A 25624-nucleotide genomic window follows, 5' to 3' on the forward strand; every position below is an offset into this window, starting at 1 on the left:
TCTAGGGGATCAACTATTCGGGATTGGTTCTTGTGCAATGAACCAGAACTGATCAGGGAGCTTAAGGTAAAGGAACCCTTAGAGGACAGTGATCATAATATGATAGAATTCACCTTGTAACTTGGGAGGGTGAAGGTAAAGTCAGATGTACCAGTATTGCTGTGGAGTAATGTGAATTACAGAGGCGTGAGAGAAGAGCTGGCCAAAGTTGATTGGAAGAGGACACTAGCAGGATGACAGTAGAGCAGAAATGGCTGGAACTTCTGAGCGCAATTCGGAACACACAGGATAGATACATCCCAAAGAACAAGTATTTTATAGGCAGGATGACGCAACTGTGGATGGCAAGGGAAGTCAAAGCCAACATAAAAGCCAAAAGAGAGAGCACATAATAAATAGTCCATAAAGGGGAAAAGATGGAATATGAAGGTAAACTAGCCAATAATGTTAAAGAGGATACCAAAAGTTTTTCTAGACATATAAAGGGTAAAAGGGAGATGAGAGTAAATATTGGGCTGCTTAGAATTAGTGCTGTAGAGGTAGTAATGGGGGACAAGTAAAAGGTAGGCAAACCGAATAAGTATTTTGCATAAGACACTAGCAGTATGCTGGAAGTTCAAGAGCATTAGGGGCAGAAGCCAGTGAAGCTGCCATTACTAAGGAGAAGGTGCTTTGGAAACTGAAAGGTCTGAAGGTAGATAAATCACCAGGATCAGAACCAGATGGTCTACACCCCAGGGTTCTGAAGGAGGTAGCTGAAGAGAGTGTGGAGACATTAGTAATGATCTTTCGATAATCAATAAATTATGGCACTGTTCCAGAGGACTTGAAAATTGCAAATGTCACTCCATTCTTCAAGAAGAGAGAGGCAGAAGAAAGGCCAGTTAGTCTGACCTCAGTGACTGGGAAGATGTTGGAGTCGATTGTTAAGGGTGTGGTTTCGGGGTACTTTGAGGAACGTGATAAAATAGTTCTGAAGTCAGAATGGTTTCCTTAAGGGAAAACCTTGCCTAATAAATCTGTTAAAATATTTTGAAGATATAAGAAGCAGGATAGACAAAGGAAAATGGGTAGATGTGTGTATGGATTTTTAGAAGGCCTTTGACAAGGTACCACACATGAGGCTGCTTAACAAGTTACGAGCCTATGGTGTTGCAGGAAAGATACTAGCATGCATAGAGCATGGATAGTGGATGATTGGCAGGAGACAAAAGTGGAAATAAAGGGAGCCTTTTCTGGTTGGTTGTCAGTGACTAGTGTTGTTTCACAGGAGTCTGTGTTAGTACCAAATCTTCTTACGTTATATGTCAAAGATTTGGATGACGGAATTTATAGCTTTGTGGCCAAATTTGTGGATGATACAAGGATAGGTGGAGGGGCAGGTAGTGTTGAGGAAGCAAAGAAAAGAATGGCAGATGGAATACAGTGTCGGGAAGTTTATGGTCATGCACTCTGGTAGAAGAAATAAAAGTGTAGACTATTTTCTAAATGGAGAGAAAATTCAAAAACTCTGAAAGGCAAAGGGACTTGGGAGTCCTTGGGCAGGATTCCCTAAAGGTTACTTTGGAGGCTGAGTCGATTGCGAGGAAGCTAAGTGTAATGTTAGCATTCATTTCAAAAGGACTAAAATGTAAAAGCAAGGCTTTAATGCTGCAGCTTTATAAGGCACTGATGAGGCCCAACGTGGAGCATTGTGAGCAGTTTTGGGCCCCTTATCTCAGAAAGGATGTGCTGACGTTAGAAAGGGTTCAAAGGAAGTTCACGAAAATATTTCTGGGATTGAAAGGCTTATTATATGAGAAATGTTTGATGATCTTGGGCCTGTACTCTGTGGAATTCAGAAGAATGAGGGGGGATCTCACTGAAATCTTTTGAATGTTAAAAGGACCCAGTAGAGTGAATATGGAGAGGATGGTGGGCGAGTCCAGGACCAGAGGACACAGCCTCAGAATAGAGGACATCCATTTAGAACAGAGATGAGGAGAAACTTCTATAGCCAGAGGGTAGTAAATCTGTGGAATTTGTTGCTACAGGAGGCTGTGAAGGCCAAGTCATTGGGTGTATGTAAGGCAGAGGTGATAGATCATTGATTAGTCAGGGCATGAAGGATTAAGGGGAGATGGCAGAAGCTTGGGGCTGGGATCTGCCATGATGAAATGGCAGAGCAACTCGATAGGCCAAACGGCCTAATTCTATTCCTATATCTTATATCCTACAGCAACATTACCAGAGGTTTTAAAACATTTCTAGATGTTCCCAGACATTCCCAGATTTTCATAGGACAATAAGACCACAAGAGACAAGACAAGGCTGCAAGTTAACCTTTAGGGAATCCTGCATGAGGACTCCCAAGTCCCTTTGCATGTCTGACATTTTTGAATTTTCTCCACACAGAAAATAGTCCACTCCTTTATTCCTTCTGCCAGGTGCATAACCATGCACTTCCCTACACTATACTCCATCTGCCACTTCTTTGCCCATTCCTTCTAAGTCCTTCTGCTGACACACTGCTTCCTCAGCACCACCTGTCCCTAAACCTACCCTTGCATCATCCACAAATGTGGCACACAGTCATCAATACCTTCATCCAAATCATTGAAATACAACATGAAGAGAAACGGTCCCAACACTGATCTCCGCAGCACACCACTACTCACTGGCAACCAACCAGAAAAGGCCCCCTTTATTCCCACTCTTTGTCTTCTGCCAATCAGCCAATTCTCCATCCATGCTAGTACCTTTCTCGTAACACCATGGGCTCTCACCTTGCTAAACAGCCTCATGTGTGACACCTTGTCAAAGGCCTTCTAAAAATCCAAATAAACTGACTCTCCTCTGTCTATCCCGCCTGTTAATTCCTCAAAGAATTCCAACAGGTATGTCAGGCACGATTTCCCCTTAAGGAAACCATGCTGACTTTGGCCTGTTTTATCATGTGCCTCCAAGAATTCCGTAACCTCATCATTAATAGACTCAAACATCTTCCCAACCACTGAGGCCAGTCTAACTGGCCTGTAGTTTCCTTTCTTCTGCCTCCCTCCCCTTCTAAAGAGCGGAGTGACATTTGCAATTTTCCAGTTCTCTGGAACCATTCCAGAATCTAGTGGACATCCCGCACATTCCCATACCTCTGATGCAGCTCTTTAGGTTTCCAGTGGGCAGTTGGGACGGGCGAGACTGGTGACGGCTGAGGCAGTCTGTGCAATGCAGGAGAGGACAGGTAATCCAACACAGCACACACAGGGGGATTTTCCCTCATAACCCTCTGATTTACCACATACCCCTGGGAATTATCCCCATACCCCTGTAATTTATCCCATAACCCTGGGATTTTCCCCCTGAGATACGCTCATATGCCTGGGATTTATCCCCATAGTCCAGGATTTACACTTCCTACCACAAGGGGGCTAGTTAACCTTCCCACAAAATACGCTGGGAGGAGTTACCTTCAGTGCATGCACTGAGATTTAACAGCACCCACCCCATACTGGGGAGATTTACCTCAAAACTGTCACGTTGATCAGAGGCATAGCAAACCAGGGGAGGGGAAATTCAGGGGCAACCTGTGGGAGGCGGGAGGTCGGGGGGGGCAAACTTAGAGGGCGTGTGTAGGATTAACCAAGGAGGAGGGGGCAGACTCTGGGGTTGGTGATACCAGGGAGCGTTTGCTGTGTGGAACTTGGACGAGGTGCTTTTCATGACTGGTGGGTTTATTCCACCAATAGGGCAGACGGGATAGGACCGATGTTCCCAGGGGTGGGGTATCAATGTTGATCCTCTTCACGGGAATTGTGTGGGGTAACGGAAAATACACCCCGCCCCCCCCAAAAAAACTGTGGTTTCTGATCAAATTAGACACCGCAAACCCAAGCTGCAGGTGCAGGTGGAGAGGAGAGTGAGGGGGTGTTCTGCGGTGCTGGGAACAAGGCAGAGGGGCTGACCACACCTAACCTCGTCATAGCTCCCCCCCCACACACACACACATGGGTTTCCAAACACAGCAGGTTCACATACAACTCACCCAGGTACTTGGGGTAAAAGTACTCCTGCCAAGAGAGGAGAGAAACGTCAGCACCAGGCACACCACAGCCGCGCTCCTACACGGCGCTCTCGCTGCACGGAGCTCCCTCGGCACCCCTTCCCGTCGCGCAGAGCTCCCTCACCACCCGTCCCGTCGCGCAGAGCTCCCTCGCCACCCCCTCCCGCCGCGCGGAGCTCCCTCACCACCCGTCCCGCCGCGCGGAGCTCCCTCGGCACCCCGTCCCGCCGCGCGGAGCTCCCTCGGCACCCCGTCCCGCCGCGCGGAGCTCCCTCGCCAGTCCCTCCCGCCGCGCGGAGCTCCCTCCACCAGCCGCGTGTCCGAGCCGGGAGTAACACCAGCCGTGCTCACCGTTTCGAAGTTGTTCTCAAACACTTCCCTCGCTTCCTCCTTGTTGCAGAATTCCTCCACGCACTCGCGCTCCAGGCTACCCTGCTTGTGCTCCTCGAAGATAGTATTGGCGCGTCTCGGTCTGCTGAGGAACTGCGCGGCCCGTCTCTGTGTCAGGACTGAGCGGACACGGGAGCCCCGCGGTCAGCATTTGGGTTAGGAGTTCCACCGAGCCACCCAGCTGTCACGTCCCACCGACCACGCCACCCACTGCACCATCACCTGCGTACCCACACTCACCACGGGCGTCCTAGCCCCTCTCTTCTACTCCTACGTTTTATGGTGAACCGCAGTGAGATTATAAACACAAAAGATTCCGGGGATGTTGGAAATCCAGACTAACACACACAAAGCTCTGGAGGAACGCAGCAGGTCAGGCAGCATCTATGGAGAGGAATAAAGAGTCGACGTTTCCGGCCGGGACCCTCCGGATTTGGGGACTCCAGGGGCTGCATCGGTGGGATTCCCGTTTCTCTCACCACACGGACTGCCCGGCCTGCTGAATTTCTCCAGTAACACACACAGCATGCTGGAGGAACTCGACTGTACCTTTCCATAGATGCTGCCTGGCCTCCTGAGCTCCTCCGGCATTGTGTGTGTTACTTGGATTTCCAGCATCTGCAGATTTTCTCTTGCTTTGTGATTGAATTTCTCCAGTAGTCGTGTTCACCACCGCAGGCGTCTCTCCTGTCCTGATCTTAGTGACTCTCGTCCCACCAACTCTCTGCCTAAATCTGACCCTTGCAGGTCAGACATAGTGGCCCATGCTGACAGCAGTTCCAATCTAAGCCCTTGGCCGGTATCCATCTAAGGCAGCCTTTCCAATCCATGTACCTGTCCAAGACCCGTGTTAATGTACCTGCCTCAACTGCTTCCTCCGGCAGTTGGTTCCATTTACTGATCAGTCTCTGGGTGAAAAAGTTGCCGCTCAGGTTCCTTTTAAATCTCCCCACTCTCTCATTAAACCTATGCCCTCTAGTTCTCGATTCCCCAACCCTGGGAAAAAGACCATTCACTCTATCCATCTGCCTCACGATTTTATAAGATCGCCCCTCAAACTTCGGTGCTGAAGTGAAAATCTGCTCAAACTTTCTCCATAACTCAATCCCAGATCCCCGGAACATCCCTCGTAAATCTCTTCTGCAACCTTTTCAATTCAATGGCATCTTTCACTTGGCAGGGAACCCAATTTTGGAAGCGCAGCCTCGCCAACGTCCTGCTATGTTTCAAGGACCCATGGTCATTCAAGAACCACCGACTAAAGCCCGGCTAGGAAGAGGTGTGGGTCACCGAGAGATTGGAAGCGAGAGCCAGTTTCCATGGGCCTTTGCCACCACAGGGTCATTGGTGAACGGGATCCAGCGACAGAGATTCCGTGACTATCGGTGGACGGGGATGAGGCGGGGGGAAAATGGAGGGGTGGAGACAGGCGGCCTTGGTCAAAGATCACTCCAGGGACCAAGGTGAGGGCCGGCCTGTGGGACAGGGACGGGTCGGTCACAAAACTCAGCGGGAACAGGACCCACCGGAGCAGACGACAGGAACAGAAGGCCAAAGGAGCGCAAGGATCAATGACGGACAGGGCAGTCCCAGAGGGAGAGGGCTGGGGACGACAGACAGACGTCTAGACTTTTGGAGCGCGGGTCGGCACTGTGAGGACTGACTTTGACGTGCCGGCAGATTCTGGGTAACTGACATTAAACTAACATCAATGCGTTTTAAAACCAGAGATCAGATATATCAACAAATTTGTCAAGTTCATACCCCCAGCAGGAGGCTGACGGGCCGAAGGATCTCCGGGGAACAACTTGTGGGGAGGGGAGCCGAGGGGAGCGGGCGGATGGGAGGGACGAGGGAGGTGAGACTGGGGGCGAGTGGAGATGGTCAGCGGGGCGGGGGTGGAACGGTCAGCGGCGGCCGTGGTCCCGGTGCCCGCGCCAGGTACTCACAGGACGCGGCCCCGGGCAAAACGAGCAGGCAGGCAAGCCCCGCGAGCAACCCCCCGGCCATGGCGAGAGGGACAGTGCCTCCCGACTGCACCAAGGCTACGCGTTGTTAATGCGGCGATGGGAGGAACGGAGAGGCGGGGCAAAGGAGAGGAAGGGAGGGTCGGTCTCTGCACCACACGGTGGTGCAACACAGAGCGGCGTGCGTGTGTGTGTGCGGAGGGCGGGAGGAGGTTTGCTGTCAGGCTGGGACTGCGGATGATCCCACCTGCTCCCAGTCCTGGTTAGACATGAGGGAAAAGAGATCGTTTCCTCCAATATCCCTCACACCACGCCACCCCAGGCAGGAGCAGACCATTTCCAGCCGTGGCTGATCTAACCTTGGCAGAATTCCACTTCAACAGGAATTCTTCAGATGCTGGAAATTCAAGCAACATACATCAAAGTTGCTGGTGAACGCAGCAGGCCAAGCAGCATCTCTAGGAAGAGGCGCAGTCGACATTTCAGGCCGAGACCCTTCGTCAGAATTCCACTTGCTGGCTCCATCCTCACCGTGCCTGGCAGTCTCCGCCGGGGGTCAGGAGGGGAGGCACTCGGTGGCTGAGGACCCGCTGCAGGGTCAGGGCCAGATGACAGAGTATGTTTCCCTTGGCTGGGGAATCCCAGAATGAAAGGGGGAGGGTTGGGGGGGGGGATTGGAGTTCTTCAGCTGGGAGAGTTGCGGAGACTGTCACTGAGTCGGTTTGAAAAAAAGACTGGCGGGTTTCTCCCAGAGCCCAGTGGGTCCCAGTTCAGTGGTACCTCACTTCTCCCTCCCTCCTCCTCCATGCTCTCCTGATATGAGTCACATTTTCCTGTGTCTTCCACAGGAAGCCATGCATTCAGGTGGCATCCATGAAAGAGAGATCCTCCCAAAGTTTCCTCACCCCTCCGCCATGGCTCCTCTTCATCTGATCCTCTTGTCCGTTCGGATATTCTGCTTATCACCCCAATCCAGGGGAGATGTGGTCTTTAAGACCTCTGGGAGGCAGGGAGCTGCTGGCTCAGCTGCTGAAGGTCGCCGGGAGGGGAGGTCAAAAGGTTGCAGCAGATATTTGGAACAAAAATTGCTCTGGAGGAAACTGTTAATATTTTGGGCCAAGGTCTTTTCGTCAGATCTGGGAGAGGAAACCAAAAACACCAGAAAATCTGCAGATGTTCAAGAAATCCGAGGCAAAATACACAAAATGCTGGAGGAACTCAGCAAGTCAGGCAGCAACACACATCAAAGTTGCTGGTGAACGCAGCAGGCCAGGCAGCATCTATAGGAAGAGGTGCAGTCGACGTTTCAGGCCGAGACCCTTCGTCAGGACTAAATGAAGGAAGAGCTACTAAGAGATTTGAAAGTGGGAGGGGGAGATCCAAAATGATAGGAGAAGACAGGAGGTGGAGGGATGGAGCCAAGAGCTGGACAGGTGATTGGCAAAAGGGGTATGAGAGGATCATGGGACAGGAGGCCTAGGGAGAAGGAAAAGGGGGAGGAGGGGGAAAAGCCCAGAGGATAGGCAAGGGGTATAGTCAGAGGGACAGAGGGAGAAAGAGGAGAGAGAGAGAAAGAATGTGTGTATATAAATAACGGATAGGGTGCGAGGGGGAGGTGGGGCATTAGCGGAAGTTAGAGAAGTCAATGTTCATGCCATCAGGTTGGAGGCTACCCAGACGGAATATAAGGTGTTGTTCCTCCAACCTGAGTGTGGCTTCATCTTGACAGTAGAGGAGGCCGTGGATAGACATATCAGAATGGGAATGGGATGTGGAATTAAAATGTGTGGCCACTGGGAGATCCTGCTTTCTCTGGCGGACAGAGTGGAGGTTTTCAGCAAAACAGGCAGCATCTATGGAAATGAATAAACAGTTGATGTTTCTGGCCGAGACCCTTGCTCAGGACTAGAAACAAAAGATGAGAAGTCGGAGTAGCAAGGACGGGCGGAAGAAGCACAAAGTGGCAGTTGATAGGTGAACTGCGAAGGGGGGAGGGGAGGGGAGGGTGAAGAGCTGGGAAATTGATGTGAAAGAGATAAGGGGCTGGAGAAGGGGGAACCTGATAAGAGAGGGTACAAGATCATGGAAGAAAGGGAAGGAGGAAGAGCACTTGGGGGAGGTGATGGGCAGGTAAGGCGATAGGAGAGAGAGGGAAACAGGAATGGTCAATGGTGAAGGGGGGGCATTACTGGAAATTCGAGAAATCGATAATCATACCATCAGGTTGGAGGATACCCAGACGGAATAAAAGGAGTTGTTCCTCCAGTCTGAGTGTGGCGTCATTGCAGAAGTAGAGGAGGCCATGGACCTGACATGTCTGAATGGGAATGGGCTACCAGGAGATCCCACTTTTTCTGGCGGACGCTCAACCAAGTGTTCTCCCAACCTACATCGGGACTCACCGATATACAGGGGGCCACACCGGGAGCACTGGACACAGTACATGACTCCAGCAGGCTCACATGTGAAGTGTCGCCTCACCTGGATGGACTCTTTGGGGCCCTGACTGGTAGTGAGGGTGGAGGTGTAGGGGCAGGTGTGGCATTTGTTCTGCTTGCAAGGATGAGTGCCAGAGGGAGATCAGTGGGGAGGGATGAATGGACAAGTGAGTCACGTAGGGAGCGATCCCTGCGGAAAGCAGAAAGAGTGTGGGAGGTGGAATATATCTTTGCTGGTGGGATCCCGTTGGAGATGACGGAAGTTACAGAGAATTGGGTGCTGGATGCGGATGCAGGTGGTTGGTAATGAGGACAAGAGGAACCCTATCCTTTGGTGTGGCGAGTTGAGAGCAGACATGTACGAAATGGAAGAGATGCAGGTGAGGGCAGCATTGAAGATGGACGAAGGAAAAAATAGCCACCCATTTCAATTCCACTTCTCATTCCCATTTCAACATGTCGATCCATAGCCTCCCCTACTCCCGCGATGAGACCACACTCAGGTTATAGGAGCAAAACTTTATATTCTATCTGGGTAGACTCCAACCTGATCAATTTCTTGAACTTCCGGCAATTGCCCCCGCCCTTCACCATTCCCCATTCCTGTTTCCCTCTCCTATCTCCTTACCTGCCCATCACCTCCCTCTGGTGCTCCACCTCCTTCCCTTTCTTTCATCATTCTCTACCCTCTCCTATCAGATTCCCCCTGCTCCAACCCTTTGTGTCTTTCATCTTTCAGCTTCCCAGCTCTTTCCCCTCCCTCCCATTTCACCTATCACCTGGCACCTTGAGGTTCTTCCTCCCTCCCCCCCACCTTCTTGCACTGACTTCTCATCTTATTTTTTTCCAGTCCTGATGAAGGTTCTTGGGCCCCAAACATTGACTGGTTTATTCATTTCCATAGATGCTGTCTGACCTGCTGAGTTCCTCCAGCATTTTGTGTGTGTTGCCTTTGAGAGGAAACTAAGTCCATTTTCAGTAGCAGAGAAAGTGCGGGAGGGCTGTGCAGAATTAAGAATTTTTTTTTTCTGATAAGGTGTGACCAAACAAGTTGATCAGGGAAATTACCAAGATATTAAGGCATCCGTTAGTCTTGCAAGACCGTGGATCTGCGTCTGGAAAGTCTTCACTCTTCCAGGGCGCAGGCCTGGGCAAGGTTGTATGGAAGACCGGCAGTTGCCCATGCTGCAAGTCTCCCCTCTCCACACCACCGATGTTGTCTAAAGGAAGGGCATTAGGGCTGATACAGCTTGGCACCGGTGTCGTTGCAGAGCAATGTGTGGTTAAGTGCCTTGCTCAAGGATACAACACGCTGCCTCAGCTGAGGCTCGAACTCACGATCTTCAGATCACTAGACCGACGCCTTAACCGCTTGGCTATGTGCCCAAGATATTACACTTTTGAGATTTATGAGACACTTACAAATTTCTACACCAGTGTACTGCGGAGAGCATTCTGACTTGTTGCATTACCCCTGGTAATGCTCAGGATCACAAGGGGCTGCAGAGGGCTGTAGACTCAGTCAACTCCATCACAGGTACAGCCCTCCTCACCACTGAGAACATCTTCAAGAGCTGGTGCCTCAGGAAGGACCCTCACCATCCTGTACAGAGTGTCTTGTCTGGCTGTGTCATTCGCTGGTACGGAAGCTGTGAAGCATCGCACTGCCGGATAGTAAAAACTGCTGAGAGGATCATTGGGGTCTCCCTCCCCACTATTTGTGACATTTACTGGGAGTGTTGCAGATGAAGGGCCCAAAGCCTGGTTGAGGATCTCAACACACATCTCTGTGACCCACCACTGTCAGGAAAGAGGTATAGGAGCATCAGGATTAAGACTACCAGACTGGTAACAGCTTCTTCCCTCAGGCTGTGAGACTAGTGAATACCCTGCCATCACCGAGGTCTCGTCACTAGGACAGTGAGCTGTTTCCTGCGCTGCACACTACATGCATTCATAATTATATTTTAGTAAGCTGGCGCAAGTGGTGCATGCAAGCTTGATTTCAACACTTAAGACAAGTTTGGATGCAAGTACATGAATGGTAGGGATATGGAGGACTATAGCTCCAGTGCAAGTCAACGAGAGTAGGCAATTTTAGTTCAGCATGGACTCAATGGGGTGAAGGGCCTGATGCTGTGCTGTACTTTTCTAGGACTCTATAACTTATAGTATGTATTATTTTTGGTTTATGTGCTGTGTGCCATACATATTGTGTGGCTGCACCGTGGTCTGGAGGTACACTGTTCTGTTTGGTTGTATATTCGTACAGTCAGATAACAATAAACCTGAACTTGACATGCCCTCTTGTTGTTACTACCATATGGAAGGAGGTACGAGAACCTGAAGACCCACACTCACTGATTCAGAAAGAGTTCCCCCTCTGCCATCAGATTTCTAAATGGTCCACATTAACCATGTTATTTCGTTCTTTGTATATTTATTTATTTTTGTGAGTTATAGTAATTTTATGTCCTTGCACTGAAGTTGCCACAAAACAACAAATTTCACAATACAAGGCAGTGGTAATAAACCTGATTCTGATTCTTTGTCAATGTAATGTTGTAAATGCTGAGTCTGAAGGACATGCCAAAAAAACAAGAGAATATAAAAGAAAATAATGAAAACCTTTCCTGTTTGATGAGTTTCATGTCTTTTTCTTATATTGACCCAAGACATTACGTATTTCTCCTTCCATGAAGACTGTCTGACCTGCTGATTGTTTCCAGCAGTGTCTGGTGATCGGTACAGGAGTAGACTGTAGACTGAAAAGTTCAATATATGATGCATTCAAGAACTCGAAAGAGGGGTGAAAGTTGCTCGTGAGGAGTGAACAGTTCAGCGGGGAGCAAATGAAGAATTTGGAGGGGTATGAAGATTCAGGATATGATTCAAGAGTCCATGTGCAATCTAAAAGCTAAGGTGGAGATTACAGGGGGATAGTAAAGGGTTCTGGAGGGGGTGAAAGTGCTGGGAAGTATGAACAGTTTTCATGAGGACACTGGTGGGTTCAGGAGGGGATTGCCAGGTTCTGGAAGGAATCGACGAGTTCGGAAGGATATTGACGAATTCTGGATGAGGAATGACAGGTGTTGACCTAGAGCACTCTCTGGTGAATATGAAGGAGAGTGGGGGAATTAACTCCAGTGCCATGAATAATTTTCGCCTATCAAACACCAGCACAAATATATTTATTGTGATGTACATAATCTAATTTCTAATCATCTCTGCCTCTGAGGAGGGCTTGTCACCCTGAAATGTGAACAGCTTCTCTCCACAGAACATCCCCAGCATTCTCCGCTTTATTTTCAAACGTTATCTGGCCATCTGCGTCCCTGCTGCTGGTGGAAGTTTCTGAACAGAGGCGAACTGCAGCTGAAGTCACACGAAGACTTTGTTTTGTTTCAGTTCGCTCTACTCATGCAACGTGCGGTTGAAGGTAGGAGACAGTGGGACAACTTCACTCACACCAGTGGAATTTGTCACCAAACTGCCCCTTTTACATTCCCATTTACTCCCCAGTGTTTGAAACAAGAACTCAAAACTGTTAAAAACTTGTGGTTTTATTTGGCAGTTAAAAATACACTGTGTCCCATTAATGCTTCCTGTACAGTAAAAGCTTGGTTATTCTGCTGGTGCCTGACCTGACAGGTGCCAATCAGTCAAATATGTGGCTAACCCATTGTTTTCCTAGGCTCTCCCTCAATGCTGCTCAAAAATTGCTCAGATGCTGCCTCAGTGTTGACCCATTCAGACCGGAGACTCCCTCATCACTGGCCAAACATCGTCCAGATATTCCCTGAGCACTTCCTGATCTCAGCCTTGTTCTCCCTCATCTCAGCCTTAGGGTTTCCTCAACAATGCATTAGCCCGGGCATTTTTTCTCAATGCCATTGCAACCTCTGGCAACATCCCAACACTATCCAATACCCCCGCAACATCAGCCCAAGTTAACCGTCTTTGTTCTGGTCAACACTGGCCCAGTATCAGCCCAGCTGTTTTCTTAACACCGCCCCAAAATATAACCCACATAGTCCCTCAACACTGCCCCAGCCTCAGCATGGGCACCCCTCTGAAGGTTAGCAGCACTTGCCTGTTGATGAACTGCTGATGAACCAAGCTTTTAATGTTTCAGGGTTTATGTTACAAGGAATCCATCCTGTTGACTGATGTATTGAACTGGACACTCACATGAAATGAACATTTCCCTTTAAAGTTACAGAGTTCTGTAGTATATACAACATATTCAGTTCAGCACTTGTCTAAAACATGGTAAATCAATTCTACCTCTATGACAATGGTTCTTTAAAAACAAGTACACTAATATACAACTCCCAGCAGTGCAGAGGAATTCTAACTAGCTAAAATTGAGGTTGTATTTCTTATCTCTTTAGATAAAAATGTGCAATTGCAAATGGAGTTTTAAATTGGTTAAAAGTGAAGCAGGCAGCAGGGTCAGTAGAAAGTATTTCACAGCAGAGTGCCTGGGTCCGAACTCACTGACTGCTGTTAGTTAATGCTGATTCCCGGGGTGGCTGTGCAGGGAGGGAGGGGAGCTTTACTGAGAGCCTTGACAGGGTCACGTGACACACACGGACAGAATGACCGCACTGTCTGCTGGACGGCACATAGAGGGTGACTACGTCCACAGAGCGTCAAAACTAGACATCACTGTGGACTCTCAGTAGATTATACACAAGCACGGGGCTTTCTCAACACTGCGCACACCAAACGGGAAGGAGTATAAATGTGGGGCTCCCTCTCCAGTTGCAGACAGGAGCAGCACAACTCGGCAGGTGAAATAGGATTCACAGTGGCAAAGACTAAAGCCCAGGCCCTGTGGAAGAGCATTCAACCCCAGGCAGCAGTGGTGCCAGTGGGTCCCGATGAACCAGACCCAGTAGTGACTCCACAGCATCTGTCTCCCTGGAACCTAGCACAGCAGGTGAGTGATATGGAGCTGGAACCTCACAGAGAGGGAAGAGTGGAGCAAAGACCAGAGATGTTTGAATGTTTAATTGTAAGTAGGCGAGGCTTGGCAGTTAGCACATATCCGGGACAAAGCACTGCTCTCCAACGCCCGCTACTAACGTTACCCCAGAGTGCACCTTGGGGTTAGTTTTTCGCCTCAGTCCAATACTCAAAGCAAACTGCTGGAGGAACATCTGAGGAAGGGAATTGACAGCTGACATTTCAGGCCGAGACCCTTCATCTGAAGTCCACTTCCTTCCACAGATGCTGCCTGACCCGCTGAGTTTCTCCAGCTGTTTGTTCTTTTGCTCCAGATTCCAGCATCCGCCATCTCCCACGTGTCCACTCAGTGGTTGTAAAATCTCTAGCCAACCGGTTCACTTTCAATGATCATTGAACTGATCGCTGCTCAGAAGATATAAAATAACTGCCTTAAAGGCAAATAGTTAGTCATCTGTCACCTACAGATAACTAAAGTGCATACTGTAACAGTTTGTGGAGACTTGGTTAAAATGGTATGGAAGAGTCAATTAAGCTGAACACTGCAAATCTGTACACTTTACACAAATTATCCTCTGCATTTCAAATTTAGTTTCAGGCTCGGACCAGACACTAAATATCCAGCACCTGCAGATATAAAGTAATACTCTTGGCTTCCCAGCTCCTTCTCAAGTATGCTGGTCACACAGAATTGGCTGGAGATCCTGAGGTCTCGGAAACATAGCACTGAAGTGACTTATCACCAATTGGATGTTCCCTAGAATAAATCAAAATACAGATGTTATTTTCATGTTTGCTTCACATGGAAAATAAAAAAGGTGTTTGTTCACAAGTCCTGGGAGATGGCTGAAAGTTGATACTTCCCTCAGGGAGTCGTAGAGCATGGAAACAGGCCCTTTGGCTAAAATGGTCCATGCCAACCAAGATGCATATCTGAGATAGTTCCACATGCCGGTACTCGGTCTGTATCCCTCTAAACCAGGGATTCCCATTCTTTGTTAAGCCACGGACCCCTACCATTAACTGAGGGGATCCATGGACTCCAGGTCAGGAATGCCAGCTCTAAACCTTCCCTGTTCATGTACATGTCAAAGTACCTTCTAAATGTTATTAATTTACTTGCCTCGGCCATTTCCTCTGGCAGCTCGTTCTATTTACGGACCACCCTCTGGGAGGATACAGAGGCAATTCACTGGCTATCCCCAGGATGAAGGGACTTCAGTTCATGTGGAAGGACTGGAGAATCTGGGGACATTCCACTCACAACAGGGGAGAGTAAGAGAGGCACACTACTGTTCATGGAGTAAATGTGGGAAGCTGCTGTTTCCAAGGCAGGAAGGCTGCTGCTCAGTGGGCATAGAGAGAGGCCAGAATCTATAACACTGCCTAAAGCAGGTAAAAGCAGGTACCCACACAATAGTTAAGAAGCATCCAGATCTAGACAAGTAGTTGAAACACTCAGGGATAGAAGACAACAGACCTGATGCAGGCAGCTGGTGCTGGGGCACGTAGTTGGGTGCAATGGTCGGAGAATAGATGGCCCCATGTCTGTGGCTCCAGTGAAGGGGAACGGAAAAGAGGAGGGGAGTGGATCGGCCTAGTACATTACATGTAAAACCCCCTCAACCATTAAGCACATCTACATAGAACACAGAATAGTACATGACAGTACAAGCCATTCGGCCCACAATGTTGTGCCGACCCTTAAACCCTGCCTCCCATATAACTCCCCATCTTAAATTCCTCTATATACCTGTCTAGTAGTCTCTTTTAATTTTCACTAGTGTATCTGCCTCCACCACTGACTCAGGCAGTGCATTCCACCACCAACCTTTGTGTTATCTGCATACTTGCCAACCCAACCTTCTACCCCCACATCCAGGTCACTAATAAAAATTACGAAAAGTAGAGGTTCCAGAACCGATCCTTGTGGGACACCACTAGTCACAACCCTCCAATCCGAATGTACTCCCTCCACCACGACCCTCTGCTTTCTGCAGGCAAGCCAATTCTGAATCCACCTGGCCAAATTTCCCTGGATCCCATGCCTTCTGACTTTCTGAATAAGCCTATCGTGTGGAACCTTGACAAATGCCTTACTAAAATCCATGTAGATCACATCCACAGCACTACCCTCATCTATATGCCTGGTTACCTCCTCAAAAGAACTCTATCAGGCTTGTTAGACACGATCTGCCCTTCACAAAGCCATGCTGACTGTCCCTGATCAGACCATGATTCTCAAAATGCCCACAGATCCTACCTCTAAGAATGTTTTCCAACAGCCTTCCCACAACAGACGTAAGGCTCACTGGTCTATAATTACCCAGACTATCCCTACTACCTTTTTTGAACAAGGGGACAACATTCGCCTCCCTCTAATCTTCCGGTACCATTCCCGTGGACAACGAGGACATAAAGATCCTAGCCAGAGGCTCAGCAATCTTTTCCCTAGCCTCATGGAGCGGCTCGGGAATGAAACGCTGTTGTAGGAAAGCAGCATCTATCATCAGAGATCCGCACCATCATGTTCTCTTTTATCTGCTGCCACCAGGTAGAAGGTACAAGTACCTCAGGACTGGTACCAACAGGTTCAAGAACAGTTACTACCCTCAACCATCAGGCTCTTGAACAAAAGGGGATAACTACACCTCTTGCCCCATCATCCAAATGTTCCAACAACCAATGATCTCACTTCAAAGACTCTTTATCTCATGTTCTTGTTAGTTATTGCTACTTATTTATATTTGCATTTGCACAGTTTGTTGTCTTCCGCACTCTAGTTGAACTGCTATTCTATAGATTTGCTGAGGATGCCCATAGGAAAATGAATCTCAGGATTGTATATGGTGACACATATTGTATGTATTTTGATAATAACATTTATTTTGAACTTTGAACTAGTAGGATCAGAGGGGAGGGGAGGGGTGGGAGAATGTTTTGGTGGCAAGTTGTTGTGATCTGGGACGAGTTGCTTGGAAGGTGCTTCTACTAGTTCAAAGTTCAAAATAAATGTTATCAAAATACATACAGTATCCGCTGGGAAAGAAGTGAAGGGAAGGGGAATTTGAATGGAGACTCTTTTTGAAAGAGCTGGCACAGATAGAAGGGCTGTATGGCCTCTGCATGCACAATATGACCTACAATTACCCTGACCACTGTGTGTAGGGATGTAGGTTTCGTACAGGTAGGAGTTGAGATTGAGTTTGAGCCACTCCATCCCCTCTCTTGGATAAACGAGTCCCGAGATTGCTCTGCCATTGAAGATGATCACAGCCGATGTGATTGCAATCTCTCAGCAACACATCCCGACCAATCGACACTAACCCGTCATCCCCACCCCTCAGTCCCCAGTCTCATGAGGAAACGCCCAGCTCTGCCTTAATGTAATTCAAAGTCTGCCTTCTCCATCCTCACACGAAGAGAGTTTAAACAGGTCTATAGGGTGGACATGGAGAGGACGTCCAGGATCTGAGGGCATAGCCTCAGAATAAAGGTTTGTCCCTTGAAAACTGAAATGAGAAGGAATTTCTTCATCCTGAGGTTGGTGAACCTGTAGGCAGAGATTAACAGCTTCTTGACTGGTAACAGGGCTAAGGACTATGGAGAGAAACTGAGAAAATGTGGTTAAATTAAAAAAAAAACCCATGATGGAACGGCAAAGGAAGCACGATGGGCCAATCAGTGGTCTAAATCTGCACTGTCCCTGACGGTCTGATGTTTTATAGCGTGCTCTGAATGATTCACAGGCCAATCAGTGGTCTAAATCTGCACTGTCCCTGACGGTCTGATGTTTTACAGCGTGCTCTGAATGATTCACAGGCCAATCAGTGGTCTAAATCTGCACTATCCCTGACGGTCTGATGTTTTACAGCGTGCTCTGAATGATTCACAGGCCAATCAGTGGCCTAAATCTGCACTGTCCCTGACGGTCTGATGTTTTACAGCGTGCTCTGAATGATTCACAGGCCAATCAGTGGTCTAAGTCTGCACTGTCCCTGACGGTCTGATGTTTTACAGCGTGCTCTGAATGATTCACAGGCCAATCAGTGGTCTAAATCTGCACTATCCCTGACGGTCTGATGTTTTACAGCGTGCTCTGAATGATTCACAGGCCAATCAGTGGTCTAAATCTGCACTATCCCTGACGGTCTGATGTTTTACAGCGTGCTCTGAATGATTCACAGGCCAATCAGTGGTCTAAATCTGCACTGTCCCTGACGGTCTGATGTTTTACAGCGTGCTCTGAATGATTCACAGGCCAATCAGTGGGCTGCAACGTTACACAATTCACAACGTACAAGAGACAGTTGAACTTATCACTCTGGTGCTAGCGTTCATGCCCAACACAAGTTTCCTCCTGGCATCCTCTCATCATCAAGATGTCAGTCCTGCAACCTGTATGACTCAGGATACTTTGAGAGGATGGATATTGTGGAAAGACAGAAGACATTAATAAAGTATGGTACTTACTGGCTACCATACTTGGTCCTCTTGAACTTGTTCCTCTTGTACTGAGCGTGCTCCATCTCCAGGGTTTGGACAGCAGCTATGATTTGTTTAAGGACTTTATACGTCTCCTGAGGGTCATCGATGATAAATGTCGAATACTCCTCCTGCTCTGGGCCATCGTACACAGACTTGCTGCCACAAGCCTCTGGAAATAAAGGTGAAATGGATCTGATCACTTTATGAACTGTTACAACCTATGTTTACATAGGCTTTAGCATAATAAGATGTCCCACAGTATGATACAATTGTGCGACAGTAGTGCAGCAGTTAGCATAATGCTTCACAGTACGGGTGATCAGGGTTCAATTCCCACCACTGTCTATAAGGAGTTTGTACGTTCTCCCTGTGACCGTGTGGGTTTCCTCCACATTCCAAAAACATAAGGGTCGGTCAGTTGTGGGTCTGCTACGTTGGCACTGGAAACACGGCAACACTTGCAGGCTGCCCCCAGCATATCCTCGGGCTGCGTTGGTCGTCGACGCAAACGATGCATTTCACCATATGTTCTGATGCTTTGAAGTAGCTTTGAAAGCTAATCTTTTTTTTAAAGTGAGAGATTTAGGGGGCAGGGAGTTGGGAGAAGGCTAGAGAGGGGTCCACACTGATCCTCGAGAGAAAGTCGTGAAGCACTTCATGATGATAGGTCTAACACTACAAAGTCACTGGGTAAGATGAACGCTGGAAAGGGAGATGATGGCTGGTCAGATCTGGAGGAGGGCAGAGATAAACAACAAGCTCTTACTAAATGAGCTCCTGCCCAGGTACAGAGCAACACAGACAAGTAAGGCTGAGGCTCAGCTTCTGGTTTGGGTTGAGTGGATGAGCAATAATTGGGGCATGGCCATAAGAGGGAGAAGAGAAGATGTACCACGATGGTAGAGATTTACACACAGAGTGTTGCCCAGCTATCAGTGACACTGCACAGGATCTTCGACTCAAGCTGAACTCTCTTTTTGGCGTAACATTACATTGAATATTGAGCACAGAAGCAGACCCTTCAGCCCATCTACTCCACTCCTCCCACTCTCCTCCTCCATCCCTCCGTCCTCTTAAACCCATCAGCTTTCCTTCGGCCACTCCCCATGGGAGTGAGTTCCCCATTTCCCCACTCTCTGAATTCCTGACTGGATCTGTTGGTGTAGTAACAGACCCCAGCCCCACAAGCGGAAATCACCCTCTGTTAACTGAATGCACTGACCTGTCCATGGAAGAGTGGGGCTCCTGTTCAGGAGATCTCCCGTCCTTCTATGCTCCAGAGTATGTCCAACTGCACACAGATCTAACCTCTCCATTCTGGTGTTGTCTTTGCAAATCTGTTCATAACTCAACTATCTGAACTGCTTGTAGTACTCTGTGTGGTTGGCCAAGGTTTTATTCAAACTGTTCAATAGTTTCAAATTAGTAATGTATTAATCTTTACCCTCAGTGGTTGTGATTTACTGTGGGACATCTCAAGGATTTACCACGGGACACCTCGATGTCAGTTCAATGTCTAATCATTTTCTGTGTGGACTCAAAGTTTCAACGTCTGATGGCTGGTCTGTCTGGTCCATTGATTAGTAATCTCAAGGTTAAGTCTAATCCAGGGAAGTCTCGGCTTTAGAAAGCAGGAAATGGAGTCTCAGTCAGAGGAAGAATGAGCCGATGGATTCTTGCACAGACACAGCAGGCCACTGAGGAAGAAAAACTGATGCCCTTATTTGGCCTGTAACAGCCCCATCTCACACCAAAGTGGCTCACCCTCAAACTGACTCTCAGATTGGTGCCCTTTAGCAACCTACCAAGTGTACATGCAAAACCGATGCCTCCTGAAACTACAGAGTGTTTCCACTCCCCTCACTTCCCACTCACCAACCTCTGTCTCCCCTGCATGAATGACGGAGGCCGCAGCTGTAAACTATGACTATTTGTGTCGTTAGCAACACACACAAAATTCTGGAGAATGCAGCCAGGCGGCACGGTAACTTGGTCGTTAGTGTAACGCTTTACAGTGCCAGCAATCAAGGTTCAATTCCTGCCACTGTCTCTAAGGGGTTTGAATGTTCGCCCGTGACCCTGTGGATTTCCTTTGGGTGCCCCAGTTTTCTCCCACATTCCAAAGACATACAGGTTCGGATTAGTAAACTGTGGGTATGCTACGTTGGTGCTGCCCCACACATCCTTGGGACTGTACTGTCGTTGATGTACACCATGCATTTCACTGGATGTTTTGATGTTTTGACGTAGATGTGACAACTAGAGCTGGTCTCTAACCTCGGGTCAGACAGCCTGAAACTTTGACGGTTTATTCCCCTCCATAGTTTCTGCCTGACCTGCTGAGTTCCTCCAGCACTTTGTGTGTGTTTCTCCGGATTTCCAGCAGCTGTTTAGTAATTGTGTCCTTACCTTGCATCTTCTCCAGCTTGGTCCTGTGGGCATTGAAGAGCGAGTAAATGTGCTCAGTCTCACGGTCGCTGTCCACATCCAGCTGAATGTCCGCAGGAAGGCCACTGTACGGGGCAGACAGACCACATTACTCAGCCAGCCAGCCACCCAGGAAGGGACACATAAACTGCTTAGGGACACAGGAGGCCAGCTCTACCAAAGGCAGATTACTAAAGCACACTGTGGCCCCAAGTGGTTGGAATTCTCTGGCCACGTAGGTGGTGTAAACTGGATCATTCTAAGTATTTAACGTGGAGGTGGATAAATATTCGATAGATCGAGGAATAGAGAGTTACGGAGAAATGGCACAGAAGAGGAGTAAGGCCAGCATGGGTCTTTAGGACAAAAGGACAAACATTTTGTCCCTTTAGAACGGAGATGAGGAGGAATTTCTTTAGCTAGAGGGTGGAATCTGTGGAACTCATTGTAACAGACAGCTGTGGAAGCCAAGTCATTGGGTATATTTAAAGCAGAGGTTAATAGGTTCTTGATTAGTAAGGGCACCAAAGGTTACACGGAGAGGGCAGAAGGATGGGGTTGAGAGGGATAATAAATCAATCACGATGGAATGGCAGAGCAGACTCAATGGGCCAAATGGCTTGATCCTGCTTCTTATGGGTCAGCCCGGATCGTATCGAAAGCTGGGGCTTGGTTGAGGGGCCTGTTGGATATCCCTGCTTCTATTTTCTTGCAGTGTGCACCATCTCCAAAATACAGTTACAGTAACATGCCTCGGCTACTCCTCCAGCACCTTCCAAACCATGATCTCTGCTGTCAAGGGTAGCAGGTGCAGGGGAACCCCACCAAACACAGGTTCCCCTGCAAGTTACACGCCAGTCTGATTTGGAGATGTATTGCCGTTCATTCATTGGTTCTGAATCTAAACTGCAGAAATTCCTCCCCAAAGGCTTCGCTGGAAGGTCTGTAGCAGTTGAAGAAAACAGCTCAGCCCACCATTTCAGAGGCCTTATCCAAATCTCAGCCCTGCCTACACTTCTGCTATTTGACTGCATGTGCTGGATAATTGGCAGGGTTACAAACCCGTCTTTCCTATTGAATTCTCAGACCCTCCTCTGTATGCATAGGAAAACAGTTGACCCTGGTGGAGCTGGGGGGGGAGGGTCACTTGATTTTCAGGGTCACCTGGTGGAATTAGCACAAAGTGTGAAACTTCATGGTCTCACTCAGCTGAGCACACACAGACCTCCTTGCTTGGGGAAACGGCTTTGGGTGAAGGTTCAGTTTAAACTTCAGGACACAAAGGCACTCTTTCCTTAATCTATGTTGCTTCTCTATCTCAGGAGCTGAGGGAGATAGCAGGTGAGGAATTCACTGAGATGACAGCAGAGTCTTTGACAGCAAGAGTTGATGCTGAAAAGTGCTTCCACTGGTTCAGAAAGAGGCGCAGGGCCTCAGGGATAACAACCCTGGCCTTTTGGTACTGATGAGCTGCAACTTCTGCACTGAGAAAACTGCAAACTTTTGCTATCTCAAATTTTCCTTACAACAGAGGAGTATGTCCTTGTACTCTGAGGCTGTGCCCTCTGGTCCAAGACTCCCCCACTATCGGAAACATTTTCTCCACATCTACTCTAATCTAGACCTTTCAATATTCGCTAGGTTTCAATGAGATTCCAACCCCGCCCCCGTCCTTGTAAATTTTGTAAATTCCAGTGAGTACAGGCCCAGAACCATCAAATGCTCCTCATACATTAGCTGTTTCATTCGTGGGATCATTTCGTGAACTTTCTCTGGACCATCTCCAGTGCCTAATCTGGTGAGTGCTCCCATTCCTCCACATTACACTCTAAACCCAGTCTCTCTTACATGCCTATCAACATCCTACCTCCTACCGATCATCCACACTGGGGTTAATTTTCCAGCCACTAATTAACCCACCATCCTGCATACCTTTGGGACATGGGAGGAAAGCGGTGCACGCAGCAGAAACCCCCACGGTCATGGGGAGAGTGTGAAGACTCCACATGGACAGTATCAGAGATCAGGACTGAACACAGCTTGCTGCCCCACCCAGAAGCAGTGGGTGGTCAGTGAGTCTTTTTTCCCCCAAGGCTGACTTCAATCAGCTGTCAGGCAGTGAGGAGAATGAGGGTTGGCAGGCTGACCAGAGAATGGATCATCTGTGGTCTTATTGAACAGGGGCCACGGTCAAAGGCTCAACAGGCTCCCCTGCTCCTGATAGCTTCAGACTGGAGAACCTGCAGAGATTTTCAATCAAAGCGGTAAGTGGTCTGAGATCTGAGCAAGGGGTGGACCGTGTATTAGTGCGGCAGTAACAGGGGTGTACAAACCTGAAATAAAAACAGAAAATGCTGGATATAATCAGGCTGCATCTGTGGGAAGGGAAATAGTTAACGTTTCAGATCAAAGACACTTTGTCAGGACTGGCAGAGAGACAACAGAAGCTTGTTAAGCTGTGGGTGGGATATATCTGGCAGGGTAAAACCAGGGTGACTATGACAGTAAGCTGTAAATTTGAGGTCACCTATAAAATGCAAAGGGCCAGGTCAGGAGAACTGATTTACTTATTTATTTGAGGAGGGTCTGGAATATGAATATTTAGATAGAACTATTGAGGGAAGAACTGAGAATATATTTGGGAAGAGGGTAACATTAATCAGTGGGATGGAGAGGAACACAGTGCTGGCTCTTTTAGAGTATTTATGGAAAAGAAAGGATTCCTCTGTGCTACAGGATTTCCTGAATCCTTGGAAATGACAACCAAGGGAGCACTGGAGGGACCTCATCCCTCAGCACTGGGAGCAGCGTCTTCCCGTGCTCCATCTCAGTGATTTTTACAGCGGTACAGCTTGCGCAGAGGTGGGAAGTCTTCTCATCTTACCCAGTGCAGGGGGTACAGCCAGGTGCACAGTCCAAACTGGCCTTGCAGCACAGCCAGTGGCCGTTGAGATAGGCGGACGGGTGGTACGTGCTGAGTCGCTTCTGGTTGCACTGGCTAACTTTGGTCAGGATGTCAATCCAGTCCTTTGCCTCGACACAGTTGTTGGCCTGGATGTACAGTGCCCTCTCAGGCTGAATGACCTGAAACATCTGCATTGGAGAGAGAGCACAGGACAGAATGAGTTCAGATTCTGTATTCACTTGGCGGGGGGGGGAAGTATTATAAATTCTTCTGTTCTCTGCAGCTTGGAAGGGAGCCTGCAGATTGACTTCGCTTTCAAATTCTTCTGTAGCCCATCTCTCCATCCCTCTACAACCTCCCCCCAGCCCCCACCACTCCATAACCCATCCCCTCCATGTCCCTCACCCCTCCCTACACCCACCACTTCTTGTCCCAACCCCTCCATAACCCACCCCCATCCCACCAGATTTCCACTTGCAGCACCCTGATCATCCTGGATTTTAAAGCACCCTCGCTTTGTGCCCTCAGATGCCTGGATCCCTCACTAAATGTTGTGTTCTCTCTCCTCTTTGGCCCTTCTTAAAACCTACTTCTTTGACCAAGTTTCTAGTCACCAGCTCTGTTTCCTTTTTCTACAGCTCAGACTTAGTCTACTGGACATTACAGACGCTACACACACGACTATACTCACTCTTAACTCATTAACTGTACTCTGTTTCTACCCAGTCTGGGCCCCATCATTAAACACTTCAGTGACAATTTCCAGAACCTTCCATCTCTTACGCTAACAAGCTGATACTCACGTTCTTCATTTTGAACGATTCTTCCTCTAGTTTCTCAACAGCGAGAATATTTTCAATTGGAATATTGTACAGTGGATGGTCACCTAAAACATCAGGAAAGGAGCTCATTAAAAACCCGCTTCCTCCAGAGTGGAAACTTGTCTGAAGCTTTCTGGCCAAGCTCATTATCTAAATCATCGACTAATTGAACAATCGCACACAGAACAAACACAGAAACAGGCCATTCATGCAACAGCACTGGAATACAAAATACATCTGTCTGACCTTGTAGATAAAAAACATCAGGGGCATGGATAAGGAAGATGGTCACTGTCTTTCTCAAGGTCAGGAATCTTGGTTTAAGGTGAGAGGCGAAAGGTTAAAAACGGGACCCGAGGGGCAAATTTTTCCAGAAGGTGGTGGGTATGTGGAATGAGGTGCCAAAGGAAGTGGGTACAATTAGAATGGACAGGTACATGGCCAAGAAAGGTCTGGAGGGATACAAGCCAATGAGACTAGTTCAGAAAGGCTCCTTAGTTGGCACCGACTAGATGGGTCCAAGACTTGTTTTCATGCAGTATGGCTCTTTGACTGTATCTGAGTACAACTATACAAGGCCCTGGGGAGATTGTGCTTTCAATGCTTTGTAGAGTCATCCAGCTCCAAAATGGGGACCACCTACCCTACCATTGAGGAAACCTTCAAAAGGCAGTGCCGCAAGAAGGCAGCTTCAATCATCAAGGACCCTCCCCACCCATGGCATGCCTTCTTTTCATTACCAACATCAGAGAGGAGGTACAGGAGCCTGAAGACAAACACTCAACATTTTAGCAAAAGCTTCTTTCCCTCCACCGTCAGGTTTCTGAATGGTCCACGAACACTACTTCACTATTTCACTCTCTTTTTGCAGTATCTATTTATTTTATTGTAATTTATAGTAATTTGTTATGCCTGCACTGTACTGTGTCCACAAAGCAAAAGAGTTCACAATTTACGCCAGTGACAAAACTTGGTTCTGGTTCTGATTCTAGAGAAAGTGCAGTTGGCCTTGAGCAGACTGACTACTGGGAATGAAAGGGTTATCATATGAGGAACATTTGATAGCTCTGGGTCTGTACTCATTGGAATGTAGAAGGATGAGAGGGATCTCATTGAAACCTTTTGAATGTTGAAAAGCCCAGACATTGTTGACGTGGAAAGCGTGTTTCCCATTCCCA

The 25624-nt window shown here is 48.2% G+C and overlaps 2 protein-coding genes across 4 annotated transcripts in view; both read right to left on the bottom strand.

The window, feature by feature from the left end:
- LOC134346748 (vitamin K-dependent protein S-like) overlaps positions 1-6507 on the bottom strand; it is a 48025-nt gene extending 41518 nt beyond the window's left edge. For 2 of the 3 annotated variants that reach the window (XM_063048345.1, XM_063048343.1), the window contains exons 1-4: positions 6379-6507; positions 4391-4548; positions 4022-4046; positions 3129-3197 (exon numbers count right to left, since the gene is read on the bottom strand). In XM_063048345.1, the coding sequence (XP_062904415.1) occupies positions 3129-3197; positions 4022-4046; positions 4391-4548; positions 6379-6439 (313 nt within the window). In that variant the 5' untranslated portion in view covers positions 6440-6507. The remainder of the gene's footprint in view (positions 1-3128; positions 3198-4021; positions 4047-4390; positions 4549-6378) is intronic. The other variant, XM_063048344.1, reaches the window with a different exon arrangement.
- Positions 6508-12395: 5888 nt separating this feature from the next.
- Positions 12396-25624, bottom strand: part of rasa3 (RAS p21 protein activator 3) — a 164292-nt gene continuing 151063 nt past the window's right edge. The window contains exons 20-24 of the mRNA XM_063048342.1: positions 24429-24511; positions 23605-23813; positions 20703-20806; positions 18279-18462; positions 12396-14562 (exon numbers count right to left, since the gene is read on the bottom strand). Coding sequence (XP_062904412.1) covers positions 14487-14562; positions 18279-18462; positions 20703-20806; positions 23605-23813; positions 24429-24511 — 656 coding nt within the window. The 3' untranslated portion in view covers positions 12396-14486. The remainder of the gene's footprint in view (positions 14563-18278; positions 18463-20702; positions 20807-23604; positions 23814-24428; positions 24512-25624) is intronic.

The sequence above is a fragment of the Mobula hypostoma genome, chromosome 5 (assembly GCF_963921235.1).
Source record: "Mobula hypostoma chromosome 5, sMobHyp1.1, whole genome shotgun sequence".
Lineage (NCBI taxonomy): Eukaryota > Metazoa > Chordata > Chondrichthyes > Myliobatiformes > Myliobatidae > Mobula > Mobula hypostoma.